This window comes from Falco punctatus (genome assembly GCF_963210335.1).
Source record: "Falco punctatus genome assembly, chromosome: 7".
Lineage (NCBI taxonomy): Eukaryota > Metazoa > Chordata > Aves > Falconiformes > Falconidae > Falco > Falco punctatus.
The window spans coordinates 31,151,393-31,177,283 of NC_137587.1; the positions used below are offsets into that span (position 1 = coordinate 31,151,393).

The window sequence follows — 25,891 nt, forward strand, 5'->3', positions numbered from 1 at the left end:
GTTATATCCCCTATGGATTTGTTTGTCCTCAAGGTCGAGCTAGAGACAGAAAAGAGTTCCATGTAGAAACCACTGTAGTTTGTCTCTGCAAACACTGATGCAGAGTTCTTTCAGCTTCTCTGCAATGCCCCTGTGTTCTCTCAGTATTCCTGTATACTTTGATCACTAGTGGACCCATCAGACTTCCTGCTGCTAATGTATTTGAAGTAAGATTTATTGTGATTTTTTTTTTTCACTTTGTACTTGTTCCTCAGACTTTTTTTTTTTGGCCAGCTTTATGGCACTTTTTTGGAAACATGACTTAGATGGCTGAGTTAGGAAGAGAGCTAGTTTCCATAACTACTTTGATGATGCAAGAGAAAAGCTCTTCCAAGAAGGTAGTTCAGAGCAGGACCTAACTGTAGTATTCTGAAATGCTTTTTTTGGAAGAGCTTCTTGCCATTGCCTTTGTAATGGCGCACCTAACTTAGAATTTTATTTCAGAACACAAGTGTGCTTCTGAGGCACATCTCACTGTTGTCCTCATGTACTGCACTTTGATTTGCTTCGTGTGCTTGGACCTCATGCACCACGCTGCTTTTGTAGAAAAGCACTGAGTGTGCTTGACCTTGGAGGAGGATACATAAGATAAATTGGAAGAAACGTGGGCAACGGTTTCATTTGGTAACGCATCACTTCATTCTGAAAGGGCAAAGAGAGACTTGAGGAAGTCTCTAAATCCCAGATCTCCCTTAAAAAAAACATTGATAAAGTGAACAGTAAGGATAAAACATACAAAATAACCATGCCAAAATCCAGCCAAGTCAAACAAGGTATGGGGAGGACCTCTGCTCAGTTCTGTTTTATTCTTGTTGAATATTGTTCTGTGTAAACCTGTAGTAATCTGAGACTAAAACTTGTTTCTGCTTACTGAAGCAAATCCTTTTCTCAAGACCAGTTCCCACTGTACCAAAAATATGTTTTAAGAGAAGATTACAGGCATAAATCCAAATATACAAAGTGTGGTAAAGGCACAGGCTGAAAATAGAAATCTGAGTTGTTTTGGATAGATCTCATGGTCTGGAATTTGGAACTTGTATTCTGGAAAATGGAACTTCCGAGAAAAGTGTCAGTAGTTTGGAAAACAGTTTCTTTTGGATGAGAATGAGGAGTAAAACCTTGGTATTTTCCACAGAAAAAAAAGAATAGTTTCCAAAGCTCTGTTGCAGGAGAATTGCAATAAGAATGTTTTAATATATCAGCTGCCCACTTGGAAGGCTGACAAAGGTTGTGCCTTCTCGGATACCCTTTTACACACTAGATAGCCTGTCGCTAATGTGGTAACACAGTCTCTCTTGCCTCCACAATTCCTATGGAAAGTTGCAGAGCTGAAATCAATAAAGATTTTCCAAGAAGGTGAAGAGGCAGCTGCTGTATTAATTTTCCTAACAACAAATTAAAAACCATTTTCTTCGATTTTTTTTATTTTGCAACAAAGGCATTTTTCAGTGGAAAATAATTCTGATGGAAAAATCACAATGGATCTAGTTTGTTGTATCTATTTCAGTTGTTTCTTTGTTGAGTACCATACTCGGCACAAAAATCTATATTATTCTGTTGTGTTGTGGATACTGCACATGCTCAGAAATTAATTAGGCTTTCAGACTGGCTAATTTACCTATATTAAAGTTTTCCAATCAGTCTTAACTCTGATGAACAACAGAACTTTCTAGAGAAATGTGCTAGCTTTCTGGGTTATTACAAAGGTCCCAGTGTGGAGGTGTGTATGTGACTGTTACACCTTTCCAGGTCAAGATTTGAATTAATATTGGCAATGATATGTGTGTAAGTATATAGCCTAATGAGGGCCAAGAGGTTTAAAAGTCACTTTTCCCCAGTTGGGTTTGGTTGGTTGGTGTGTTGGATGTTTTTTTCCCAAATGAAAAATGGTACAGAGATTTAAAAAGATAAAAAAAGGAAATAAAAAATAATGAAGTGGAGCACCAAAAAAATCTGCACCAATAATCTTCCTAGGCCAGCCTGGACGTGCCTTATTTTTCTAAGTTTACCATTGTTAAAAGCAAAAAACCCTAGAAAAATAGAAATCATTAGTAAACTCCAGGAAGCCTTTCTCATTTTGCAGATAGACTTAAGCAATATTCTTTCATAGTTGTGGTGAGGTGTGCAACAAACAAAATACAACTTTTCTCAGCTATGTGGGTTGCTGCAGGAGCCTTCAGACCCAGGGTCCACAGGAGTGGCCAGTACTGCTATTAAAACAACTGAGCTAAGGTCTTGTAATGGGACTGTGTTTTTGCAGAACAGCTATGTATTGAATAATAGCCTAAATTACAATGATAATGTTCTTCTTTGCAGATGTACTAGGGAGCTAAGCAAAAATCATAAAACAATTTGTCATGAACTAAAAACATGCCCCAATTCAATAAATTTATTACTAAATAATTTTAGTTATTATTTTAGAGTGGGTGGTCAAAACCAAAACAACAGAGCAGCACAAGAAGTCATTTCAAAAGAACTAAAAAGAATAAAAATAAAATTTTCAAGCTGTATATTCTTTGTGCAGTCATCTAAGCCAGGGAAAATGAGTGAAGTTATCCATTTCCTAAAGAAATAAATTCTCACTTTATTGAGATTGCTGCTAAACTTACTTATTAAATTCTTAAATCTACTGAGTTACAGAGTAAGAGAATACTTATTTGGCACTGGGTGCCACACAAGTTCCATGACCCAGCATAGTAGGAGCTGAAGAATATGGCCTAAGGCAGAACCAAGATGAGGTATACTTAAGGCTTTATATAAACATTTATAAAAGCTAGCAAACCCTGACACGGTGTCAGGTAGGCTGCTTTGGCCATGGTGGTTCAGAACTATTCCAGGCTAACTGCAAATGGCCGGTCAGCTTCTCTGTTAACCCAGCAAAACCCAGAATTACATGCAGTTGTTATTCCCTAAATCTCAAGCCTGGGTGCGATGTAATGTATGCAAATGTCATTTCCACTAATCATCTAGCTGTAAAAAAACAGTTCTGACTCATGACGTGTGGATGAAGCATCCACTAATAGAGCCAGGAATTTAATGGACAGGCATCTATTCAAACTGAGCAAAGATAAGGGAAAGGCAAGTACTCCACTAATATTTCCATTTTTGTGGAACTAAGCAAGCATAATAGCAATGCTAGTGGTAAAGGCACTGTGAATTCTCACAGTTAAGCACTTGTTTAATTCAGGGCATCTAGACAACATCCCTGTCAAGATACGTATTCCCCAGAAGAGACTGAGTGCATCTATTTAGTCTCTATTTTTCTCCATGCGATTTTGTTGCTTGTATTCATGTTATTGAAAAGGGAAATGGGACTGAATCTCCTGTGTGTAGCAGCACTGAAGTCAGTCAGACTATACCCACATCAGATCAGAATCTGCTCCATGCTTTTTTCCTGTCAAAGTCACCACCCACTCGCCCTGTATTTGGAATTACACACTAAAGAAATTACTGGCCTAGGCCATGCTGACTTGTTTGACTATGAAGCAAGCTTAGCAACTTGGGTAGACAAAGAGTGCAAAATAACTAGCCAGGAGTCTTTCAATGATCAAAACTGTAACAAATTAAACAGGAGGAGGTATAAATTACTATAGGATATTCACAGCCTTGTTAACAGATTTAAAGTGAGATGTGAGCTAAGAAGTATCACTTTCTGAACAGAAAAGATAATTGTTTAAAAAATCTGTATAGCAGTGTATGGAACCAGAGGGAACAAGGACTTTCCTGTAAAATCTGTAATAGAGCCCAGTGACATGTAAAATTTTAGAATTAGAATTGACCATAGGAGACTTCAGTAGTTTTATGTGTTACAAGTTCTACAGCCACAAGCTACATGGGAATAAAGAGCCAATCTTAATCTAACATTTCCTGGTGGGTTAATGACATCTCCAAATCCACAAGAAAATCTCAAGTTAAGGAGCTGATTTGTAACTTAAGCATGACAATTTAGTACTAGAATACATACTGAAGTAAATTAATAAAGACTTGCATTTGGACTCACCAAGTTAAATTAGATTAGTAAATAGCCTCATAAATTACAAAAGTATTATTAATTTTTAAATGTTCAATATTTAATTTCATTGCATCTGGTGCACTCTGGTCCAGAGGACAGATTTCAATCTGATTAAATTCACTGACAAAAACTCCCATTAAATTAACCTTAAACCCCCATATTCTTGCTGAAAGAAAATTCCTGGTGAAATTGATAAGAGCTTTCACTGATTATTACCTGCCCTTTATAATCTAGCTAAATAACTTAACTGGAAGGTATTCCTGATGATTTTCTTCAATGCTATCAACCATTTTATTCAAAATGACATATTGTGACTCATGCATATCATTACCAGTTAATGATGGAAATCCTTCCTAGCACAGTTCTAAAACGATGTAAAGAAAACGCAAACAAAACCCACCGTGCTGTTGGTAGTGCTACTTTGGTTTAGCCTATAAACAAATTTGGTAGCCTACTTGCAGGATACTTCATGAAACATACAAGTGTCCCATTTATCTATGTCCCAATAATAAAATAATAATTCTTTATGTGATTTATGTGCACATTTACAATACTTCACAGTTTTAAAAAATGAGAAAGTCTGTACTTGTCTTCAGTGATGACAGTTCTCTGGTATTTCTCACCCATTGAATTTGGAGAGCTGTGTGATATGAGGGATGTCAGTATCTTCAGTTTTCTTTATTATAGGGGATAAGAGACAATCTCAAGGTAGTACCGTGTGCGGTTAGAGAGAGGTAACAAGTCTAGATCTCCTAAGTACCAGTTTAAAAGTTCCGCCCAAGTGACCACAGTGAAGTGTGTAAAAGAAGTTTGTTACGTTCGTAGGTTGGGTCTGTGCTTCTGTTTTCTGTAAAGGTATTTTCTGTTGCTGCACAGAAGGTACAGGTTATTTTCACTACAGGAATTTCCATCATCCTTTTTAAGAGGCATGGTGGGGGAGGGGTTTGGTTGTTTGGTTTTGGTGTTGTTTCTTTTATTTTGGATTCATAGTAATACAGGTATTTGAAAGAGCAACAAATGTGACTTAATTTTTGTTTTAAAATCAGCCATGTTTTTAAATAAATCATTGTAATTCTTTAATGGATTTACAGATATTTTTTTAAAAAAAAATATTTACAGACTTTGGCAGGCTGAACGATAAGATTCTGGATGTGCATGCAGAACCTGGTGAGAGTGATGAGACCAAGTATAGCTGAAAGGTGTACTGGAAAATGAGCTGATATGCACAGTTGTAAACATCCTTCTGGGATCTTCTGGGATTATCTGTTGTGTTCAAAGAAGTGTAACTGGGGATGGGAAAGCTGAACTGGTTCTTTCCTTTCTTTGCCCTGCAGATGGAAAAATGAACAAAGTTAAATGGATTTTGACATGGCCGTTGATATTTGTGCTCTTTTGCACCATTCCAAACTGCAGTAAACCACGGTGGGAGAAGTGTTTTATGATGACGTTCGTATTATCCACTCTCTGGATTGCCTTGTTCTCCTACTTTATGGTGTGGATGGTAAGTACATGTAGCAGGACTTCCCACACTAAGTGAAGTACACATCTCAAAATAGATAATAGAACTTTTGTGTATTTGTTAAAGAAAGGCATGTAATTTTAATGCAGCCTCTTCAGCTCATACTCTAATTATTATAATTCTAGCTTTCTGCTGTTCTTTTCTGCCCAGGTAATTGGGCCTTTGCTGTATAGGACCCAATACCATACAGGAAGGTGCCAGCTTGATTTTCAAGAGAATGTGGACATCCACATCCTAATAATAAAAAGGAGTTTAAATTAAAATGTTTAACTATCGACAGCTGAGACACCTTTAGAAATTTGGCTACAGGGTCTGATACTGAAACATGCATAAAAGGCAGATGGATGGCAAAATTTGAGCTCAGAAGTGGTGAAAAACACTTTGAGTAGACTGGAAAATGCAAGGAAATCCTTCTTAGTGAAGAGTATTGCAGGTATGTTTCCATTTGCCCTAGATCTGTGAGAAGCAGTATGTTGGATGCAGACCTGTAAATTGTTGTCAGTTCAGGAGCACACTTACTTGAAGATTTGAATAAGTTCCTATATTTTCTTTCTTACCCTCTTTCAGTTTCTCAAGTTTATGTTTTCAGTGAGAGAAGAGGCATGAATAGGAAAGGTCCTCAAATAGTTTCTGGGGTGGAAAAATTAGCCATACTTTTGAAGTATAGAAAGTTACCTTTTCTACAGTAAAAGACGGAAAGACAAGAAGTTATATATACCTGTAAGTGGAAGATTGGTAGGATGTGCTGCTAAAGAATTTATATGGCCGTATTTCCTTTTAAAGGAAAATACAGTGAAGAAACCTTCAGCTGGTTTCATACTGGAATATATATAGTCTCACATATACACACTCATATATATACGTACACACACTTTTCTAGTCATGCATATGGAAGAATTTTTATTCATGAGCTTCTTACCTGCAAATTATTTTTTGGGTGGAGAACATCTCTACCTTCCTCAAATGTGTCAGACATTTGTGAACTGCTTTATGTTTCCTCTTGTGGAAGATTGTCTTCTATATACTTTTTGCAGCTTTCTATGTAAGTTTTGCATTGTGAAGTAATCCTCTTAACATAGACTATGTTGGAGAAGTTCACATACCAGCCAGTCGTTCTGCCTGGCATACTGGTGCCAAAGCCACTCATTTCGTTTCACACAATATGTCCTTTGAAAGGCCACACTCTCTACCTTGGTTCCTTTTGTAGATATCCCCTTCACAAATGAGAGATGTGCTCATGGAGGCTGCAACACAGCTTATTTTAAGAGGCAACCAGACTCGAATACCACATTACCACTTGCAGCAGGAGAATCATGCCCACTCCTCTTTCTGAGTCACAGCCCCTGAGAATAAGGTCTGTGAGCGAGTTCCTAAAATACACCTTTTCTTTGGTGAAGGGTCCAGTTTTCCTCATGTAAGGGACTGGCAAACGTTTTCATGACAACGACACAGAGCCTTAAAGACTTCCACCCTTAGCAGTCTCAGCAGGGAAGCAGCTGCCTGTCCCTGACTCAGACTTCTCACTCTCAGAAGACTATTTCCTTTTCAGCTGCCTGTTCAGTCTGTTTTCTTGATGTTTTTTCAGCCTTCTTCAGATGTTCCAGCTAAATACAGTTCCCTGTCCTTTCCAAGAGCTCTACTACAGGCGCCAGCCATTCCCTAAGCTCTTTTAAAGCTGCATCTGGACTCTCAGGAGACAGTATAACCAGACCAGGTCCCTTTTAGATTATATCAGAAGTCATGCAAGACAGTGGTTCTTTCTTCATGTGTTGGGATAAACCAAGTTCTTTATATCTCTGCCCCTATATTACAATATAAATTGGTTGCAGTCCTTTTGAGAATAGAACCAGCAAGAAATTTGCTATTCTTGGGAATAAAAAAGATCCCACAGGTTGGATAATGTCTGTGTTTCTCCTTAAAAGATCAGTATGTCCTGTTAGAAGGACTTTTTGTTTGTTCATAAGATGTTGAATAATGTGACCCAAAGTACTTTTCCTTTTCACAGGGTTGGTTTTAGGCCGGTTACTTCACAATGATTTAATGTGCAGAAATGGCTAAGTATCCTGAGTCTAATCATGTTAGGGTCCACACCAGAAATCAAAGTTAAGTGTATGCCACAACTGTATTGGAATGAGGAAACTTTCCAAATATGATAGGTTAATCTGTTTTCCTCACTGTTCAGGTGACTGTGATTGGATACACCCTTGGGATACCAGATGTGATCATGGGCATTACTTTCCTAGCTGCAGGAACAAGCGTCCCGGACTGCATGGCCAGTTTAATAGTAGCAAGACAAGGTACTGTGTCTGCTGAAGCATAACTGCAATCTTACACACATGCTCTGTGATTTACTTTCCTCATACACACAAATTCTCAATGCAATTTTATTCTTTTTTTCTTTTATTTTGACTCTTTCGGGGCCTCAGTAAAAGACAGAACACTTTGCTAATCATAGTGAACCAAAAAGTAGTCCCTGTTCTGTTCTTTTGCTTCTTGGGACTGGGTGCACCCTAGCATTCTTAGCAGGTCATTCAACACTCAGATATCCCATGCACGGTATGCATCAGTCAGGGTAAAAAGATTAAAGTAGTAGACAAAACTGGAATATCAGCTATTAAAAACTGCATTGAAGAATATATGGTGACCAGCACTTGTCCATGTAAAACTTGCATGATCTCTAGAAGACCTCTTGAACCAAAGGAAGTGAAGTGGTTTATGAGGATCTGGCAGAAGTGATGTTGCTCCAGGCATACTTCTCATCTAAATGCAAACCTCTTTCCCACTGGGGATATATGAATAGCCACACTGGAAAGGGTTTTAGGTAAATGTCAGCTATGTCCTCATCAGCTTTCCAACTGAAATTGTCAAAGGCTTTCTCATGTATCTTGAAGTCGTGATTAAGTTTCTTTACATTTCATTTTTCCCTTGAGAAATACCCGTAGCAATGTCCCTTCCTGGTGTTGAAAAACATTAAACCTGACAGTGTGATCTCCTGTACTGCAGCAGAATAAGAAAAGGTCCTAATTATATTCTTTTACACTATTCCAATTCCCATAGTCTTTTTTTTTTTTTTCCAGATGATGAGATCTCCAGCACACATCATTGGGCAAACAACAAGGGTTCTGAAGTGATAAATGAAGTACTCAAAAGCCCCACCTTTGTAGTCTGAGATAGGAGTAGGCTGTTAAATGTTGCTTGATTGAAAATAATTATATATTTCAAATATTTCATTGTCCAGGTTGTATGATTTGTTGTGTGCAGGAAAATCTCACAAAGAGCAGTAAAAAAAGTATTCAGGATTCTTATGGAACTACCTTCCCACTAAATTAGTTTTCCATATGTAGTACTAAAGTGGACAGATTTTTTACAAAAACAGAAGGAAAACATGTTACATTTTCAAATGAACAGACTGCTTCTTTAGATTAGTTCTTTAGCATTAGGCAAAAATACTGTAACAATTGTTTCCTCTGAAAGTGAAGGTAAGCACTAACTTGGCAAAAAGTGATTCAATAGGCCAGTGCCTAAGGGAAATCAGCAGAGGCAGAGAAGAATTCTGCTTTCCTCACATCCTTGACATCGGTGCAGAATGAGATGTGAGCCAGTGACGGGCATTAGGAGTAGATTTTGAGTAATGCCTAGGGACTTCACGACCATTCACTCCTTTTTTCCTTTCCTGTAGCATCTTATTGTTCCTGAGGTGAAATCATTGCTGATTAAGCCCTACAGAAGTGCTTATTATTTTTGACTACCATTAGGTTGGGGTTTTTTCAGGATCACTTTTCATCGTTCACATGAGATAAAGGCCACATGCCACATATTAAATTCAGTAGATAATCTCCAGGTTCCCTGTGGCTGCAGACTACCTAGATCAAGACTTGTTTTTTCATTGGCATTGAACTCAGATAGTGAATGGATACCACACACCCAGTAAAAGTCTCCAAGGCACAAGGAAGATGTAGTTGGAGTGAGCAATTTTTGCATACTTTTTTCAGAAGTCATGCAAAGGTTATGGAAATTGTCTCCCTACCTCAGATACTCTGATCAGTGCAAATCATTCCCCTTTAGTTTCCTCTAGTACACAGAGTAATGGTCCTATACTTTGTTTTTACCCAAGAGTTGTTTTTTTTTTTCTCTTCAGGCCTTGGTGACATGGCAGTATCCAACACAATAGGGAGCAATGTCTTTGACATTCTGGTGGGCCTTGGCGTTCCATGGGGTTTGCAGACCATGGCGATTGATTATGGATCAATTGTATGTATACTTAGAAAATCTTTAATTTGTTCTTTTGTGTATTTCAAAAAGATATATCCTAAAAAGAAAACATGCAAATGAAGTTTAAAAAAATAAACAACCTGCAGAGCGTGTTATTGGTTGCTAAATAAGGTGTTATTTCTTGGCCAAGGAACAGGGAGTTAAGGAAGCAGTTCTTCCACAAGCTGCAATTAATTCCCTGTTTGTCAGCTGGAGTACATTATACTCTATAGCAGAAAAAATAGTACCATGGGTAACTGTTCATGGCTCTGTCATTTTCTTACTACTACACAGCTTCAAGCACACCTGTCTGTCTCCCTATACCTTGCTATTTTTGTCTGTAAAATGAGAATAACAGCATATCTCTCTCTCCTGAGACTCTTTTAACATAAAATCCATTATAAATGTTGATTTTATTTTTTTTTACAGAAGTGGGATTGCTTATACATTTATTTTGATTCCTTAATCTTCCTGTTCTTCATTATGTTAAATCTGTCATGGATTGGCATAGTTTAAAATGTGTAAGTCAGTCACTATTCAAAACAGAACGCGGACCATAAATCAGTAAATTGATTTCTGATCTGCACAGCACAGGTATATGCTGAGCATTTTAAAGGTCTCTTCTAATTCCCACAGGTTAAGATAAACAGCAAAGGACTGGTCTACTCAGTTGCACTTTTGCTAGGATCAGTGGCACTTACTGTAAGTATCTGAGTGTCTCCCCATGTATTCCAATTGCAAAATACTTACTAGGTATTTACACGTTATAGAAGGATAAAATGGAAATACGTCTTATTCCCAAAGCATTGGTTCTTGTCAAGTATCATTCTTCTAGCAATGCCATGAGTTTAAAAGCTCCCATTGTCCTCAGTGAGCCCCAGTGTCCTCAGGGACCTCAGTGTTGGCCCCATTGGTTTCAGTGGCAGTGTTCAAATTGTGGGATCCAATGATACTTCTGTGCTCCTGTGTCCAGCTACATACCCCAGGCCTGTCTCTGCTTTATGTTGGAACAAGACCCAGGTATGCATCATCACCCTTCGCCCTTGTTTCCCAAAACCAGCCTGGACTAATCAAGTGCTGTAGCTAAAACTTTTAATGAAGACTAGTCTGTAAGGACTGTGAACCTCAGGACTTTGAACAGGCATGCTAAATGTCAGTCAGCATAAGACAGTTGTAACACATGACTTGTTAAGGTGAAACAATAACTCTGTTTCAAAAGTCAATTTTGCTGGTACTTAAGGTCTGCTCCTGCTGACTCCCAGGGAACCTCTGTGGGAAGAATCAAATCCCAAAGGTATAAAAATATCCACTGTACTAACATCTTTCACTCATTGCCTGCAGAGGCTCAGTAGAGGAGGGGATCATCACTGGAGATTTCACACTGTTGCATGACTACGTCCTATAAAACTCCACATCACCTGTGCACGACTTAAGTGTTAGAATGACCAGGGCTGTTCACTCTGCCACTAACTTCCTAATGCACCTGATACTTAAGCTGTGGGAGCCTGTTCTCTTCTCGTCTTACCCCAGTTCTGCCATGCTGCACAATGTCAGTGAAAGAACAAACAAATGTTCTGTAGACATTTGTATGTGATGTTGCTGCATGCATATTGGTAATCAGCACTTTGGAAAAAAATGGGAGGATTATGCAGATGTGCTGCTCTGCTAGCCGGTCATGCTTTTCTGAAAAGAGTCTCTTCATAGAAGAAGCTGTATCACCTAGGTTTGAAGGATCTGTTATTGTCTCATTTGTTCTGCTGGATGCCATGATTTGCACAGACCCTCCCGGCAAAACTCAGTGGAAAGTTTTGAGCAAAAGGAACAATAATTCACAGGCACTCAACACGCTGAAAATAAGTGCCTTCATGAGGACTTCATTGCTTTGCTACCTATAACTTGTAATTCCCCTTAGTTCTGGAGCTGAGCAGAACTTCAAAGAAGGCACCTCTTCTGAAGTGGTTGAAAGAATAAACATTAGGTGCTGGTGTACTGCTGGGACATAAGGATCTGTAGGGGAACACTGGAGGGAGAGACATTCATGTAGTTCATGTAGTTCAGTGCAGTGCTTTAGATCATACTAATCAAGGAATAACTGCTGCATGACTAAAATGTGCCCCATGTAGTGAAAATGCACCACAGACTGAAACAAGACACCTAAGTGTCTGTTTCTCAGTTACATAAAAAACTTGTGAAGGTGCTTCGAAGTGGGTTCATTTAGTATTTTGTAAAAAGATCTTGCGACAGCTGAGAGTCAGGCCAGAGTCTGAATTCTTAGTTTGGGCTTTTACATGCATGTCGGAAAGACATATGTTGCTTTTTTGATCTTTAAAATACTGAGAATATGTTTTTATCTTCGTTGAGGATCTCTCAATTCAAAAGACACTCATTTCTAGTTTATAATAGTTGTTCCCAAAAGTCTCCTTTGGGCTTAATTAACTAACACTTTGTTTGCTTGCAGGTGTTTGGAATCCATGTAAATAAGTGGAAACTTGACAGGAAATTAGGCATCTACGTGTTGTTTCTTTATGGTATTTTCCTGTGTTTCTCTATATTGATAGAGTTTAATGTCTTCACCTTTGTCAACTTCCCTATGTGCCGAGAAGAGCTTTAAAGCACTACAAGGAGAGACACTGAAATTTTTCTGATTACGATTACACGTGCTGTAAATGACAGGAGGCATTTCACATTTCTACCTTCTTTCCATCAGTAATTCGAGCGTTGTTCCTGCTTCATCAGCTAACAAGCACTTTTACCTGTGTGGAAAGAAAGCATACCTTTCTTTTAACATGCTAGCTCGAGGCAACCAAAGCATTTTCCTCCTCTTTGGATATTGCTGCTCAGTCATGAGGCTGTGTGGATCTTATGCAGAACTCTAAAATGACCCATTTCTGGGACATTCTGTTGTGGTTTTCCTTCTCCTTTTGCAGACAATCAACCATCACCACCAAGGTTAGCAAGAGGATGGGAGAAAATTCATTATAGTTCTTTTGGTTTTGACATTTACTTTCCATGGAAGAATGAAAGGCAAGTTCAGAACTTTTTGTGGCTCAGTCAAGATATCTCAACTACAGGACCAGAAAGTCCAAGGCACATATCACGGCATGTACTGTTGAGGACATCATTTCCGCCTTCAGGTGCTCTGCTAATAGAGGAACTGCACTGACAGTTTTTGATGGCAGTGTTGAATATTTACCATTCTTTTCAATGAATATGAACAATGTGGCAGAGAAAGAAGAGGAAATGGTTCTATGTTGTATCACTTGTGATGATGCACACTAAAAGTCAGAGTTATCTGCATACTGAAGAAGAGAATTACATGCAGAAATACATACTTGAAAAATATGTTTTATCATTAGTGAGGAATGCTGTATACACAAATATAAATTAACATTTGTGGAATATTACACCACAAGAAAAACTTTGCATTGGCCGTTGTAAGCCCATTGTGTAAATTTAGAAGAAACTAAACAAATAAACTATAACTGGGTGCTCAGTAACTATCAGTTTTGTCATCAGCTGAGAGTAGTATCTGAACATAATCCAGACTTTCTGACAACAAAACCCACCATGATCATGATTTGATTTGCTTGGTGGGAGGAAGAAGCTTATTTCATCAGTGAAGAAGCTGGTGTTTTCTTCTCCATGTTTTATTTATTCCCAGAAGCTTAATGAAGATGAATGTCTGACACAAAGCAGTGCAGTTAGACAAAAGCAAGTCTGTCAAGAGAATATGGTCCTTGATTTGATTGCATGCAAGTTTTGAAGCATGATACACTTCTTTGTAAACCCCAGCAGAAGCCAGGTTTCTATATCCTTTCCACCAGCATAAATCTGTTAAAAGAAATTGCTCTGGATGTAATTGACAGCAAGATCTGCCCAGAGTATTAAAAATAATGGGTAACATTCCACATTGTAGCAGTCATATGAATGCAAATCACTGAGACAGCGTATTTTCAAATGCTACTAAACTTCAAAAATGTTAAAGCTGTATGTGAATGATCACATAAAGTTTCTGAAGAAGCACAGTTAACTTTATACATAGATTTTTAAAATTTTTTAATGTTTATAAACCAAAACAAATCTATCAACTAACAGTCGATGCATTTTTAAATATATTAATATTTTCCACTTAAGATTATGTATTAAAAAAATCCCATTATTGTGTCAATGAAACCATACTACAAAACCTTATCAAACAAGCACTTACTAAGAAAGTTCCTTATTTTGACATATATGACAAATAATTATGTTTAGCCATCTCACATGCAGAATACTGTTTACACCAGGCAATGTGTTTACAACTAAGGCTATTTTAAAAATTATTTTCCTATAAATTAAGGAGTGTGTTCTGCTGGTGAATTTTTTTAGGAATTGGATACTTGCAATGTAATCTTAAGGAAAAAAGAGCACTGTATTTGTTACTTGCTTTATATTTTGCTACAAATGTCAGTATTGATATCCATTTAGGGTTTTTCACCTTAATTAAGTAGTTATGTAATTAAACTAGCCAGTCCTAAGGATGGCAACAAATACAGCATTATTAAAATGCTTTATTCGGTAGGCAAGCGTGACAGAAACACATTTGATCTCAAGTATGCTGGTGACCCCGTTTCCAGGCGTTCAAGACATTTTTGCTGTAGTGTAAAGCTGAGGGGATGGAATTCATGTTCATCTTTATGAGTCTTGTGTTGCAGAAAGGCTGTGAACATGCAGCATACTGCTGCACCACTGTAGGATCATCCTTCTCTAGTCTTACTCTCTTCCCTGATATCTTTCAGGAGGACAGTTTGCTGCTGAAAATCTTGTGATGGCTTAGATACAAGGCTGAAAGGAGCAGAGAGAGGGGCTGAGTAAATGTTTTTTTTTCCTGTGTATTGCTGTTGGTTAGGCTTGGAGAACTAGCTGTCTCCAAGCAAACATTTGCTCTTCTGTGCACCGGTCAGGCAGCTCAGATGGCTTTACACTGTAGAAGAGTAATTCCAAAATCTAGTTTTGAATGCCTAGTGATCGGCTGAGTTGAGAGTGATGAGGGCATCAATGTTTACAGTGCCAGGACTAGCAAATTGTACTGTACCTTCGTATTTCTGAGCCAGGCTACTTTAGAAGACATGGGGTACCGATTTGTTCTGTAGCAGCTGATCTCCAGCCCAAATATGCATGAAGTTGTGTTTGCTAATGCCATCAATCCTTCAGACATCATTTAGAATTATTCTGCCTAGACTGAGTATCACATGCTCCAGAAAACCAGTGTTCTGTTATAGCAAGAGACAGTCTCAGAAGGTAATGCTGACCTTAAATCACACGGCCTGGCCTGTCATCTGTAGCCTTCCCTAAAACATAGACCCACTTCACGACAACTTACGGTGAATTCTAATGCTGCATTTCATGAGGTGGACTCATATGCATCTTCTGCTATGAGACAGGTTTACCTGTCTAGCCATGCTTACCATTATAAATAACATTAGTCAGAATTTCCTCTGACACCACCACATGACCAGGGATGTATTGTTTGCCAAAGAATTATTGGATGCTGTATCAGGGCCTTGATGACACATAATCTCATGACATAGTTTAGAGTCCCTATGTAGTTGTTATCCGTATGCTAAAATAAATAAAGATGGTAGTTACAGACCAAGTGATGCAGATAAACGGAATGGTCCGAGAAAGATCCAATTAACAAATTGTTGTATGTCAGATTAACCCACATCAGAATGTATCAGTAATTCAGGAGGCTATTACCAAGTGATAGCGGACTAGTGCCTTTCATGTGTATACAAAAAAAATAATTTGCTCGTGTGGTCAGGAAACCACTACAAATTTTGCCATTTTCCAGTCAAGAAAAGAAGTGATTTGTGCTTGGCTCTCTGCAGTTAGTACAGTTCTATATTGCAGCTGTTCAGATTGTGTCTGTTAGATTGTGTAGCCATGTTGTTGTAGTAACCATTGCAAAAGTTAGCTGGCTGAGTTTGGAATGCGTGTCACTATGTTGTGTAAGTTAATGTTTAGCTCAAGAGTGAAAAGAAAGCTGGTGGATGTGAGAGGGAAAACTGTTACTGTGATCTGAAAATTGCCAGCATGCTAACACTGAAAAGTAATACAACTCAGAAAAAGATATCCCATATCCAGCAAAGCTTAAGTTCAGTAGGGTTGATTCCATGCTTTAAAGCTAAGCATATATCCAAGTGCCTTGCTGGACTGTGTTCTAAGGTGACAGTGGAGCATGGTTTCTGGTTTTTCTGTCATATTCAGATCTTCTCATATTGTATTGGTTTTGCAGTCTGAAGATTTTATTTATTTCTCAAATTAAAAGTTTTGGCCAGAATCTGTGGACTTCTGCTCTGCTGATACCACTTTGGATTTCCACTCTTGTAAATAAGAGAATGGGTTTCTTGTCTCAGACTTCAAAACTGTGCATCTGCCCTGGTGTATGAGCAGGATCAAAACTGAATTACAGCTGGCCAAGGAGAGCTTTTAGCAGCTCTTCTCTGCTGCAGTTCCACTGGAGTAGCACAGTCCCACATAGACCCACAGGGTGCAACCCTGGTTGTAGTGAGCAAGCGGGAACGTTTCCATTGAGTTCAGCAGTGTTTGATTACATTTATTACCATAACGATTGTACTGCATTATAAAGTATTGCCTGAGTAAAGATTTCAGGGTCTACAGGTCTAAATCTAAAAAGCTACAGTTATGGTTATCTTAATTAATATTTGATGATCTAAGGGCTGCTCTCTGGGCTGAAGTCTAGCCTAGGAGAACACCTCAAGTCTTCCCAACAGGTACAGCATAGTCAATCATCTTTCTCCTGGCTCAGTCATTGGCGTGCCAATTTTATTTAATTTTTATTTGCTTGCTGCAGCAGTAACAAACATCTAATTAATTTCTGGTTTTAGATTATATTTGTAAACATTCTGTCAACGTGTAAACAAATAGAAAAGTTCTTTACTAGTCTAATACTTGGCAATTATAGGGAAGATTCTATTCTGTCTTTTATTTCCTTTGTGACTGTGCTTTAATTACACACACTTGTTTCTGTTATGTTTGCTCTAGTTGCACAAATCCCTCATGAGTTTTGTTGTCTTCCTTTCTTGGATTTCTTGCAATTGTAATGCCATTTATTTGCATCGTACAGTTAGATGGTTTTGGTAGAGTACTTTAATCTGTGTAAATACAGGCTGATGTTCATGCCAAGGAAAGATTGGACCTAATTTAACATGAAACAGACACTAAAATAACACCGATAGCCAGGTGAAACCAAAGAATCTTTCTCATTGAAATGTATCACCTTTGAGCATAATGTTATGTCATTGCAAGCCTCAGATCTCACAGTTATTTGTGTTTAAGCACTCAGAAGGAAAAATCTGCAGCATGCATTTACTACACAATTTCCCTTCTATTTTTTGAGAGTCTGAACTCCAGATTTTTCATTTTGTTGGGTAGTAGATTTATATGATGGTTACCTAGGTAATTGACGGCATTTAGTTCCAGCAATTCTGTACCAAACCCTTTATTATTCCCTTGAACTATTTAGAAAACTGTATGCAAGTGATCAGTGTTCTGCTGAAGAATGTTGTTCAACTGACATGTGCATTCCAGTTTCTGACCTACTGTGTACATGTTTAAAAACCTCCTTTTGAATAATTTAAGTATACACTTTTCTCACATTTCCCCCCGTGTGGGGTCCTGATATTTTCTTTCCAGAGAAAGCTGTGAAATCCTATACATCCCTGTCCTGAAATGTGAGATACGTGTAGCAGCTTCTCCACAGGCTGAGATGTGTAGTGATTGTGGCAATTTGTACATCACCTTGTTCTGCTTGCTTGCTACCATACTTCTGACATACAGTGCACTGTCTGAAAGAAATGAATGATTATGGGAAATTAATGCCATTTGGATATTTTCTTACAAGAATTACCAGTCTGACTTTAATTCCATTTGTTTTTCTTTTTTACTTGCACGAAGAATGTAAGCAATCATTGCCATCTTATTACTGAGATGATCTTGGTAAACTTGAAAGACAAATATAAAGATTGATTTATAGCAATAGGGAATTGTAACAAAATCTAAAGGTATCAGAAAATATCAAAACCAGAAAGATATAATTTCTAGAAAGACTAATACCAACCGAGATGCTTCCTTTCAGAAAGTTTTTTCAGCAGGATTATGGCCTTCATTCATATACCGGTTGTGTATGCAATCAACACTTGTAAATCTGCTTCCCCAGCAGCATCTATGTTTCAAATGGCCGAAAGTGCGGCAAAGTTATGGCCAAATTCTTGCCTTCGCATTTTTGGGAGTGGTGCCAGTGATCATTAATATCCTGATAGTTGGCACAAATATGTATCCATGGAACTGAGAGTAGAATTTGGCTCCCGCTATCTTCTCCGTTGCACGAAAGTATTTGAAATCATTTATGATCACTGAAATAACTTCCGAACCTTTTAAAACTCCCTGTGTTTCATATTTGCAGGCATTTGCAGTGCACCCTTAGGAGGTGCAATACCTCTTTAAATATTATTAAAACTTTCTAGAACTGCTTACTTTGAAAACAGAAAGGGATGGGTTTGTAAACTGTAAATAACAGAAATCTATTTATCTTGTTATTTATTTTTTCAATGACTGTGACCTTATGCACTGTGAATGCTCTGTGATATGGGGTCCTTTGTACAGATAAATATGTCATGAAATCCAAATGGATTTAATGTGATAATTTGTTACAAAATGTTGGCATGATATTTGATTATTTTTGTTGTGAAAATTTTAAAAAATAGTTAATTCAGCATTTATAAAAGATTATAGCAGTCAGTATTGTAATGCACTACATAAAAATATGTACACTATCAATAAATTATATAAACAACGACAGTGTTTGCTGTTTTTTTCCCAGATGATGAGAACCTGTGAAACTGTCTCATATTTATTGTTGAAAATCTAAAATTTCAGGACCCAGCTAGGATATGTACCTGCACTTTCTTGGTGAAATCTGGACTCTGCTGAACTGAATGATGGAAGGCCCATATTTTCATCTATTCCAGGGACTATCACCTGGATCAAGGCATTATTCAGGGTGAGTTAAAAGTATCAGTTTTATTCACAGCAATTCTTAAACACATTATCTGCATTTTGGGACCAGAAATGTGTGATTTGCTGAGAGCACAGTTTGCTATGCTGAGGTGCTGATCCAGAAGCGTATGGCTGTCTCAGAAACATCCTGATCAAGGGTATTTTGTCTGCTTTATCCCATGGTATAGTGGTATCCAGCAGGTTCACGCTGAGTACTGGATGCTGACTGGAGGGGATGGAAGCAAGGTGCAAAATCCACATAGTACCACCTCCACAGTTACCTAGGCTCTGGAGATACTGCGAATAGAAGGAACAATTCCTCTTACCTTTGGTTGCCCATTTCCCAGATCCCTGTAGTCCACCTCAGGGTCTATGATGACTTCTGGTATATGTACATAGTCTCTGGTACAGTCTGTTCTGGGCTGACAAAAAGCTTTTAAATGCAGTTCTTGGAACAAGAAGAGCGAAGAGTTAACTTCATCTCATGTGCTGGTGTATTAACAATTTCATTAGACAGGAGTCTTCTGATGAATACTCCTAGCCAGTTTACTACCAGGAGATGCAAGTTAAAACAAAGCTTGACCTTACTTTTCTTAACCACAATGCATGCTTTTGGAATACCAGTTGCTGTATAAACCTGTCATTAGCCACTGTGGTTTTAGTGCACCTACAGAAGAGCCCTAGTGAAGTGGAGAAAAGGGATATCCTGCATTCTTTGACTTTTACGTAAGGGTTCATTCTTTGGTGTATGCTAGGCTGAATTTTTCTAAGCTGGGGAGAGGAAAAGATTCCTTCTCACACACAGAATTAACTTCTAAAAATCAAAATCTGAATGTGGAAAGTACCTCTTCTAATCCCCCATAGGTCTGACATGATGACCCATCATGATCTGTTATGTAATAGCCTCTATAAAAGGCACATAATCCATGGATTAGTGGCACAATAGGCATGACAATTCCTACAGGCTTTTATCATATCATATTATTGATGCAGCTGCTTCCTACTGTATGGAAAGCAGAACCGTCGTGTAATCTGTGCATATGCTGAAAGCGCTTTATTATGGCCAAAGTGCTCATTGTACTTAAGGGCTTCCCCCATAAGCCATTCTTAAACATTTCCAACTCAGCTGCATAAAAATACAAAAAAAGAGCTGCAACATGCTGTGCCTTAAGATGGAAAGGGTGAATCAGTCCTAGAAAAGACAAGAATTCCACTGGATCTATCAGAGAGAAGCAGCATTTTGCAGTAACTGGATGTTATTTTGTCATTTAGCTTTTGTATAATTGTTTACTTCCAAAGCCTGATAATAGAACAGTGTCACATTCCAAACCTGTCAAATCTCTGACTTAAAAAAACACCCAGCAAAGCTCAGACAAAATTTCTTATGTTAAAATTTATCTTAATTTTAATATTTTAAATATTTTACAGAAATATGTAACTATGTTGCAGAAATACTAAATATTTTGCAGAAAAATATGAGATTTTTTCATCAAATTTATTCAGTATCTTGAACAAAACTGATTTCAAGACTTGAAATTTCTGAAACTCTACGTTCTTTAAATTTCAAATAGTGTGAAAGTTTGCACACAAAAAAAGAGCTTCTTAAATCACATGAAACGGAAATAGCACCACAATACTGGATTTTGGTATTCTGTATTGCCATTTTTTCCTGTGTCTTTTTAATAGTTCTAGTCCTTTTGTTTCTTCTTCCCCAACAACATCTTTGGAAATGCCTAACACTCTCTGAAAACTGATGTTCTGCATTTGCGAAGTCTTAGGTCTTTGGCTAGGATGGCTGCATATTTGTGTGAACACAGATTTCCCCCATCTGTGCAGAGCAGCACACCTTTACAGTTTTTTGTCTCCGCAATCTTATTTTCCAGCCATACAAGGGTAAATTCTGAGTGGGCCTGGACACTGTCGAATTGCAGTGGAGGGAAACAAAAACCCTGGGGGTACAGCTGGATTTGTGTCATGCATCTAGTAGACTGTTCTTGTGCCAGTACCCAAGGTGCATTTCAAAGGTGCCCAGCTGTGATCAAATCTAGAGCATGTGTTTTACTTGGACCTCTGTGCCCAGATTCAACAGAAGGATTCAGAGCTGAGATCTGACAAGCCTGGAGTTCAAGACAAGTGAATCTCAGCCAACCAGTTTGTGTAAGCAGGCTAAATTCTTCATTGAATGAGTTCATCATCAGAAAATGACTATACGAGTTAGAGTGAGGAGCGCCTGAATTTAATAGAAAAGAGCATTATGAGATACAGTAGCTGAAAATTTAAAACTAGACAAATCAAGGCAAAAAATCAGGTGTGAATTTAAGTAGTGTCAACGATTAAGCACTAAGACACCTTACATAGAAGGGTGGTAAATTTTCCATCATGCAGCCTTTCAGTCAGGCTTTTTGACTTTCTAAGAGCAATCCATCAAAAAGCCTGAAGAGAAGTTTTCTAATGTCAACAGAAGTTACAGGCTTGATGGAAAAAATGTGGTGAAAAGTTTGTCTTGTGTTACACAGAAGGTGTGGCTTGACGATTGTAAAGGTACCTCTGACTTTCCCTAACAGTGCCAGGAGAATTGGCTCTATGTTCTACACTGTGATTTAGTTTCCCTCGTCCCAATACACTGGTAGCTGCCTGGCATTTGCATTTCCACTGTGGGCTGTATAGCAGTCTGCTTACTCTTAGAAGCTGAGAAATGCCTTCTAAAGATAAAAGGGGCAAAAAGTTACCTTTGTCGTCTTCTCTGCAATTTCTCCGTGCAATTTCTTTTCTCTGCCTCTGCTTCGTACTTCTGCCTTATTTTTTTCATTATGTATTCTCCTAACATCAAATATTTCCAGAACAATAGGGCTGCCAAACAGGAGTGCCACCAGCCCTGTCTAACAGTGCATCTGTCAGTCCCCAGCTTCCACAGCTGGTCTGCATTCAGTCAGGTTTCCAGTGCAGCAAACACTACTTGACCACTTAACTCCAGGTCAAATGTGCTCTGAGACTGACTGGAGCTTCACAGCATGGATAGCTGTGCATTTACTAGCAATCTTACAACATTATCATTAGCTTTTACTTTAACCGGGAAATTTTTTTTGCAAAGCTGTCTTCTGCCAGTGTTAGACATTTCGTTTTCTCAGGTCCTATGTAAATATAAAGGTTTCCAAGCTCCATCTGGATCCAGTTACTCAAGCAACAGAAATACACATGCTTCAGGAATTTGCAGAGGGAGACTTAATGCTTTGCTGCCTTATAAAATCCTTTACAAAGTTCACCATGCTGTGTTGCCTTCTGATATACCTGTAGTCTGTAAAACAATTTCCCCCAAAACTTGAGATAGAGAAGCAAATATGCTGACAGTCTCAGGTCGTTCTTTCTAATAAGGTTAACCTGCCTTTGCTACTAAATATGGCTTTATAACGCATGCACGCACGCACACACACACACCCACACCCCTGACCACCAAAGACTGCCTCTTCCTGAAATCCCCCGTTCATATAAATACAGGAAGTAGAAATAAGTGAGGCTAAAATCAGGTCTTCTTGGTAGTTTGCTTTCATTTCAGTGCTTGTTTAGCCCTCTGTCCTCTGATACTACTGAGCCTGAAGCTGGTTTTAAACATCCTCCCCCTGCCACCCCTTGAAATATCATCTTCAGTACAAAACCTAAGGATGTGGAGGTTCTGCTCAGCGATGGAAAGGAACTGCTTTCTTTACCAAGGAACTCTAAAGCCACTGTGAAACAGAAAGTGTCTTAAAGTTTACTGTAATGATGAAAACATCAGCAGGAGACAAGGAAGCCAGGGATGACTCAGGGTAAGTCCTGAATCTTTAGTGACTGCTCATTTTTAGTAGCTGTCGCTTTCCTTTTCCTACTTAACAAAGAGTTCTCGACTGCATTTACTAGCTGACTGCTGAGTTATCAGCTACACAATCACAATGGTGTGGCATGATTGTTCTGTAATTTACAGTATTTCCTTTAGCTAACATGTTCCAGCTGAAAATAAACTGCAATACCTTTATTTAGCTTTAATCTTAGCTGTTTAGGGAAGAAGGAGGATGAATTCCAAGCTGCAGTTTAGGGCAAAGGACAGAATAAGGGAAGTTTCTGCTTTTGGAAACTTGACAAATCTTTTCTGGGAGGCTTGCTTTGTTTCTACTGAAATGCTGAGAAGTAGATAAGGGCTCGTCCCTGTGAGCTGATGCTCATTCCAGCTCCAGCATGCTAAAGTATGCACAAACCCTGTCCACAGACTCCCGGACTTCAAATGTGCTTTCTCTTAAGAAAAGGCTTCAAGCTTTCCTTACTCCTAGTCAACAGACTCGGCACCTTGCAGGATCAAGCCCCAGTAAAATATTGTAGGAGAGAAAATGGGTTTTGATTGGAAGGACAATCAGCTGCTGGGATTTTAGGATCAGGATGGAATCTGCCTGAGGCTCAGTTGTACCATAAAGCCCATGCTGAAGCTGAGAGTTCCTATTTCCTGCTGAAAACAATTGGGGGGAAATTACATAGCTGCTGAAACCTTTGGTCACTCCCCTTGGACAAACATAATACCAGATACTGAGAGTGATTCTTACCTGTCTGACACACTTAGGCAGGCTGTTTCCCACAAATAAAAGCTCCCGGATGTGTCTATTGATGGGTGCAAGTGGAAGAAGCTGTGTAGGTGGATAGATATAGGATACTTGCATTTTCAGGCACTGTGTTGCAAGTCAGTCCCCTTTGACTTGGAGCACAATCAAAAAGGGGATACAATTGCTGCTGGACAGGCCAGTGTGCTATAGTTTCACCATATCACCATTCCTGTTGATGGAGGGAGAACCCTGCATTACAACTGTCGCTGCTTTTGCCTTGTTCAGTTGTTTACATCAAGTGGAACAGCGACACTTCTGTTCCAAGGTACAATTCTTCAGTTCCATTCAGTGTTAAACACTGAGGGACAAAGATCACACAGCCATAAGGAAAAAAGAAAGAATCCAATCCCTGTAAACCAGAAAGAGGAACTTATTATATGGTAATCCAAAGAATTTGCACTTTGCAGCTATTTCCTGCATTTGTGATAGTTAAGATGACAAGTACTGAGAAATGGAAGGATTTATACTGTTCATCTCTTTCTCCGCTTGTCTAAAAAGCCACATTCTTGCAAAGGTTTGCTTTCAGTTTGGAGTTGCAGGAGAAAGTAGACAAGCTATAGACCCTAGATTTGGACCAATCAGGTGGTTGCAAGAATAGTTTATGAGCATCTGAACAATTTAACAGAATGGCCTTTTATTTCATTAACTGATTGTCTTAATTTTCAATCTGTTTCCTACTCATAAAAAGGAACTTAGGTGTTCAAAAAATCTGTTTTAACTCTGTTTATATGCCACAACATTGCTGAAGACTCTCAAAATTACACTTCAGCATGCCTACCTTGTGGCCTCCAACACACGACAGAATTAGAAATGTGTCTAAGGGTTGTTTAGCTAATTTCCTGTTATGGTCACATTGAATTAGGTACCAATTTTACAGTGTATGTATAGATAAAATTTGGTAGCTTTCAAAAGAGGTGGTAACATAAGGCAAGCTGCTGATGGACGATTACCTGATTTTAAAATTCTGTGCTGATTTTAAAATTCTGTCCTGATTTGTACCTGATTTTAAAATTCCATGCAAAAAAAATCACATGAGGAATTGCTGAGATTGCACCTTCATTCATTATTAATTAAATGGGAAAGCTTACTTACTTGCACAGAAACTATGGCAATGCAAATTATTATAAAAGTACCCTAGCAACTTTGAAAAGTATCTATCTATCCATTCCTAGTAATGACTGAAGGGTCTATTCTGCCTGTAACAAATCAATAAGGAGGTTTTGCTGACTTACACCTCTGAAATGGCAGAAAGACAGTGGGGAGAAATCTGCCTCCAGAATTAGTAGCTCCTCGGAGAGGAATGTGGAGAGAAGAGTAGCTAGGGGCTGGAGAGAAATCAATCTAATCAAATTCTTCCAAAATGGGTTGGGAGAGGAACAGTGAAATTTAACCAGTAATTCTGACCTAGAGTCAGGCTAACTCCAAGGAACATTAGTAAGTGGTGAGATCACAAAACATCTGGAGAAATGTGAGCTGATTGAGCCTGGTGACCATGGTTTCATGAAAAGGTATATGCCTTCATTCCAGCATCTGGCAAATGTATGGAGGAGATGATGAGGAGAGCAGACGGGAGCTGAGACAGAGCCATAATATGCAAATATTAAATAGTCCTTTGAGAAATAATGGCTGGTTCAGGTAGCTGGGGTGGCTTACAGTGGTTCTCATTTCCGGGGCACTAGGCCGCCTAATGAAGTAATGATCGTGCATCTTTTCAGTTACATGTCTTTTTGACAGAAAAAGCATCATCACAGTTGACAGATTTAATGAGATGTATGTAGTAGTCATAAAGAGGTCAAGAGTCATCTGGAAATGGAACAACTCTCGTAGATTCAGAGATTTTAGCTTCAAAGGGGACTATCGTGATTGTCTAGTCTGATCTCCTGTGCAGAGGTAAGTACCCTGTCAAGCTCATGACTTCTGCTGGAATGGGAGCTTTTAGATACTGTTGGCCATAAAGGCTTTCTTTTCTTAAACTTTTCTACCCAGGCTACCTATCTGCCTCTGCAGTGGGGTGTAGAGGAATGCAGGCAGTGGGTTGATTAGCATTGATAACATGCAGCTGTGGCCTTGCCTCAAAGGCAGTGGGTTGGTTGACATGGATGATGTGCAGCTGTAGCTCATTCTGTGAAGTAGTCAAATATCCCTGAGGAGTGTGGGATGGCTGGTCTGATGGAGGAGCAATGTGGTCTGACCTCTGGAGGAAGGTGAAGCAGCATGGACAGTAGAATCTGACTGACGGTAAAGGCGTTGTTGCAGCCTGATTGTTTGTGCTGCAACAATTGGTGCCCTGTGTGAGGCTGAGTTGGACTCCAACTACAACAGCTGGTGCCTGACATAGCTGAGACAAGCGGGAGAACCTGCGACCCATAACAGACACTGTGAGGG

At 38.7% G+C, this 25,891-nt stretch overlaps 2 protein-coding genes across 9 annotated transcripts in view; both read left to right on the forward strand.

The window, feature by feature from the left end:
• Positions 1-18,683, forward strand: part of SLC24A4 (solute carrier family 24 member 4) — a 109,621-nt gene extending 90,938 nt beyond the window's left edge. For 3 of the 5 annotated variants that reach the window (XM_080396722.1, XM_080396721.1, XM_080396723.1), the window contains exons 13-17: positions 5,386-5,552; positions 7,753-7,867; positions 9,709-9,821; positions 10,458-10,523; positions 12,280-18,683. In XM_080396722.1, the coding sequence (XP_080252848.1) occupies positions 5,386-5,552; positions 7,753-7,867; positions 9,709-9,821; positions 10,458-10,523; positions 12,280-12,432 (614 nt within the window). In that variant the 3' untranslated portion in view covers positions 12,433-18,683. The other 2 variants (XM_080396724.1, XM_080396725.1) reach the window with 2 other exon arrangements.
• A 25-nt stretch (positions 18,684-18,708) lies between these two features.
• RIN3 (Ras and Rab interactor 3) overlaps positions 18,709-25,891 on the forward strand; it is a 73,571-nt gene continuing 66,388 nt past the window's right edge. For 2 of the 4 annotated variants that reach the window (XM_080396692.1, XM_080396694.1), the window contains exon 1: positions 18,709-18,885. In XM_080396692.1, the coding sequence (XP_080252818.1) occupies positions 18,821-18,885 (65 nt within the window). In that variant the 5' untranslated portion in view covers positions 18,709-18,820. Of the gene's footprint in view, positions 18,886-18,908; positions 22,685-25,891 lie in introns of those variants that run through there. The other 2 variants (XM_080396695.1, XM_080396693.1) reach the window with 1 other exon arrangement.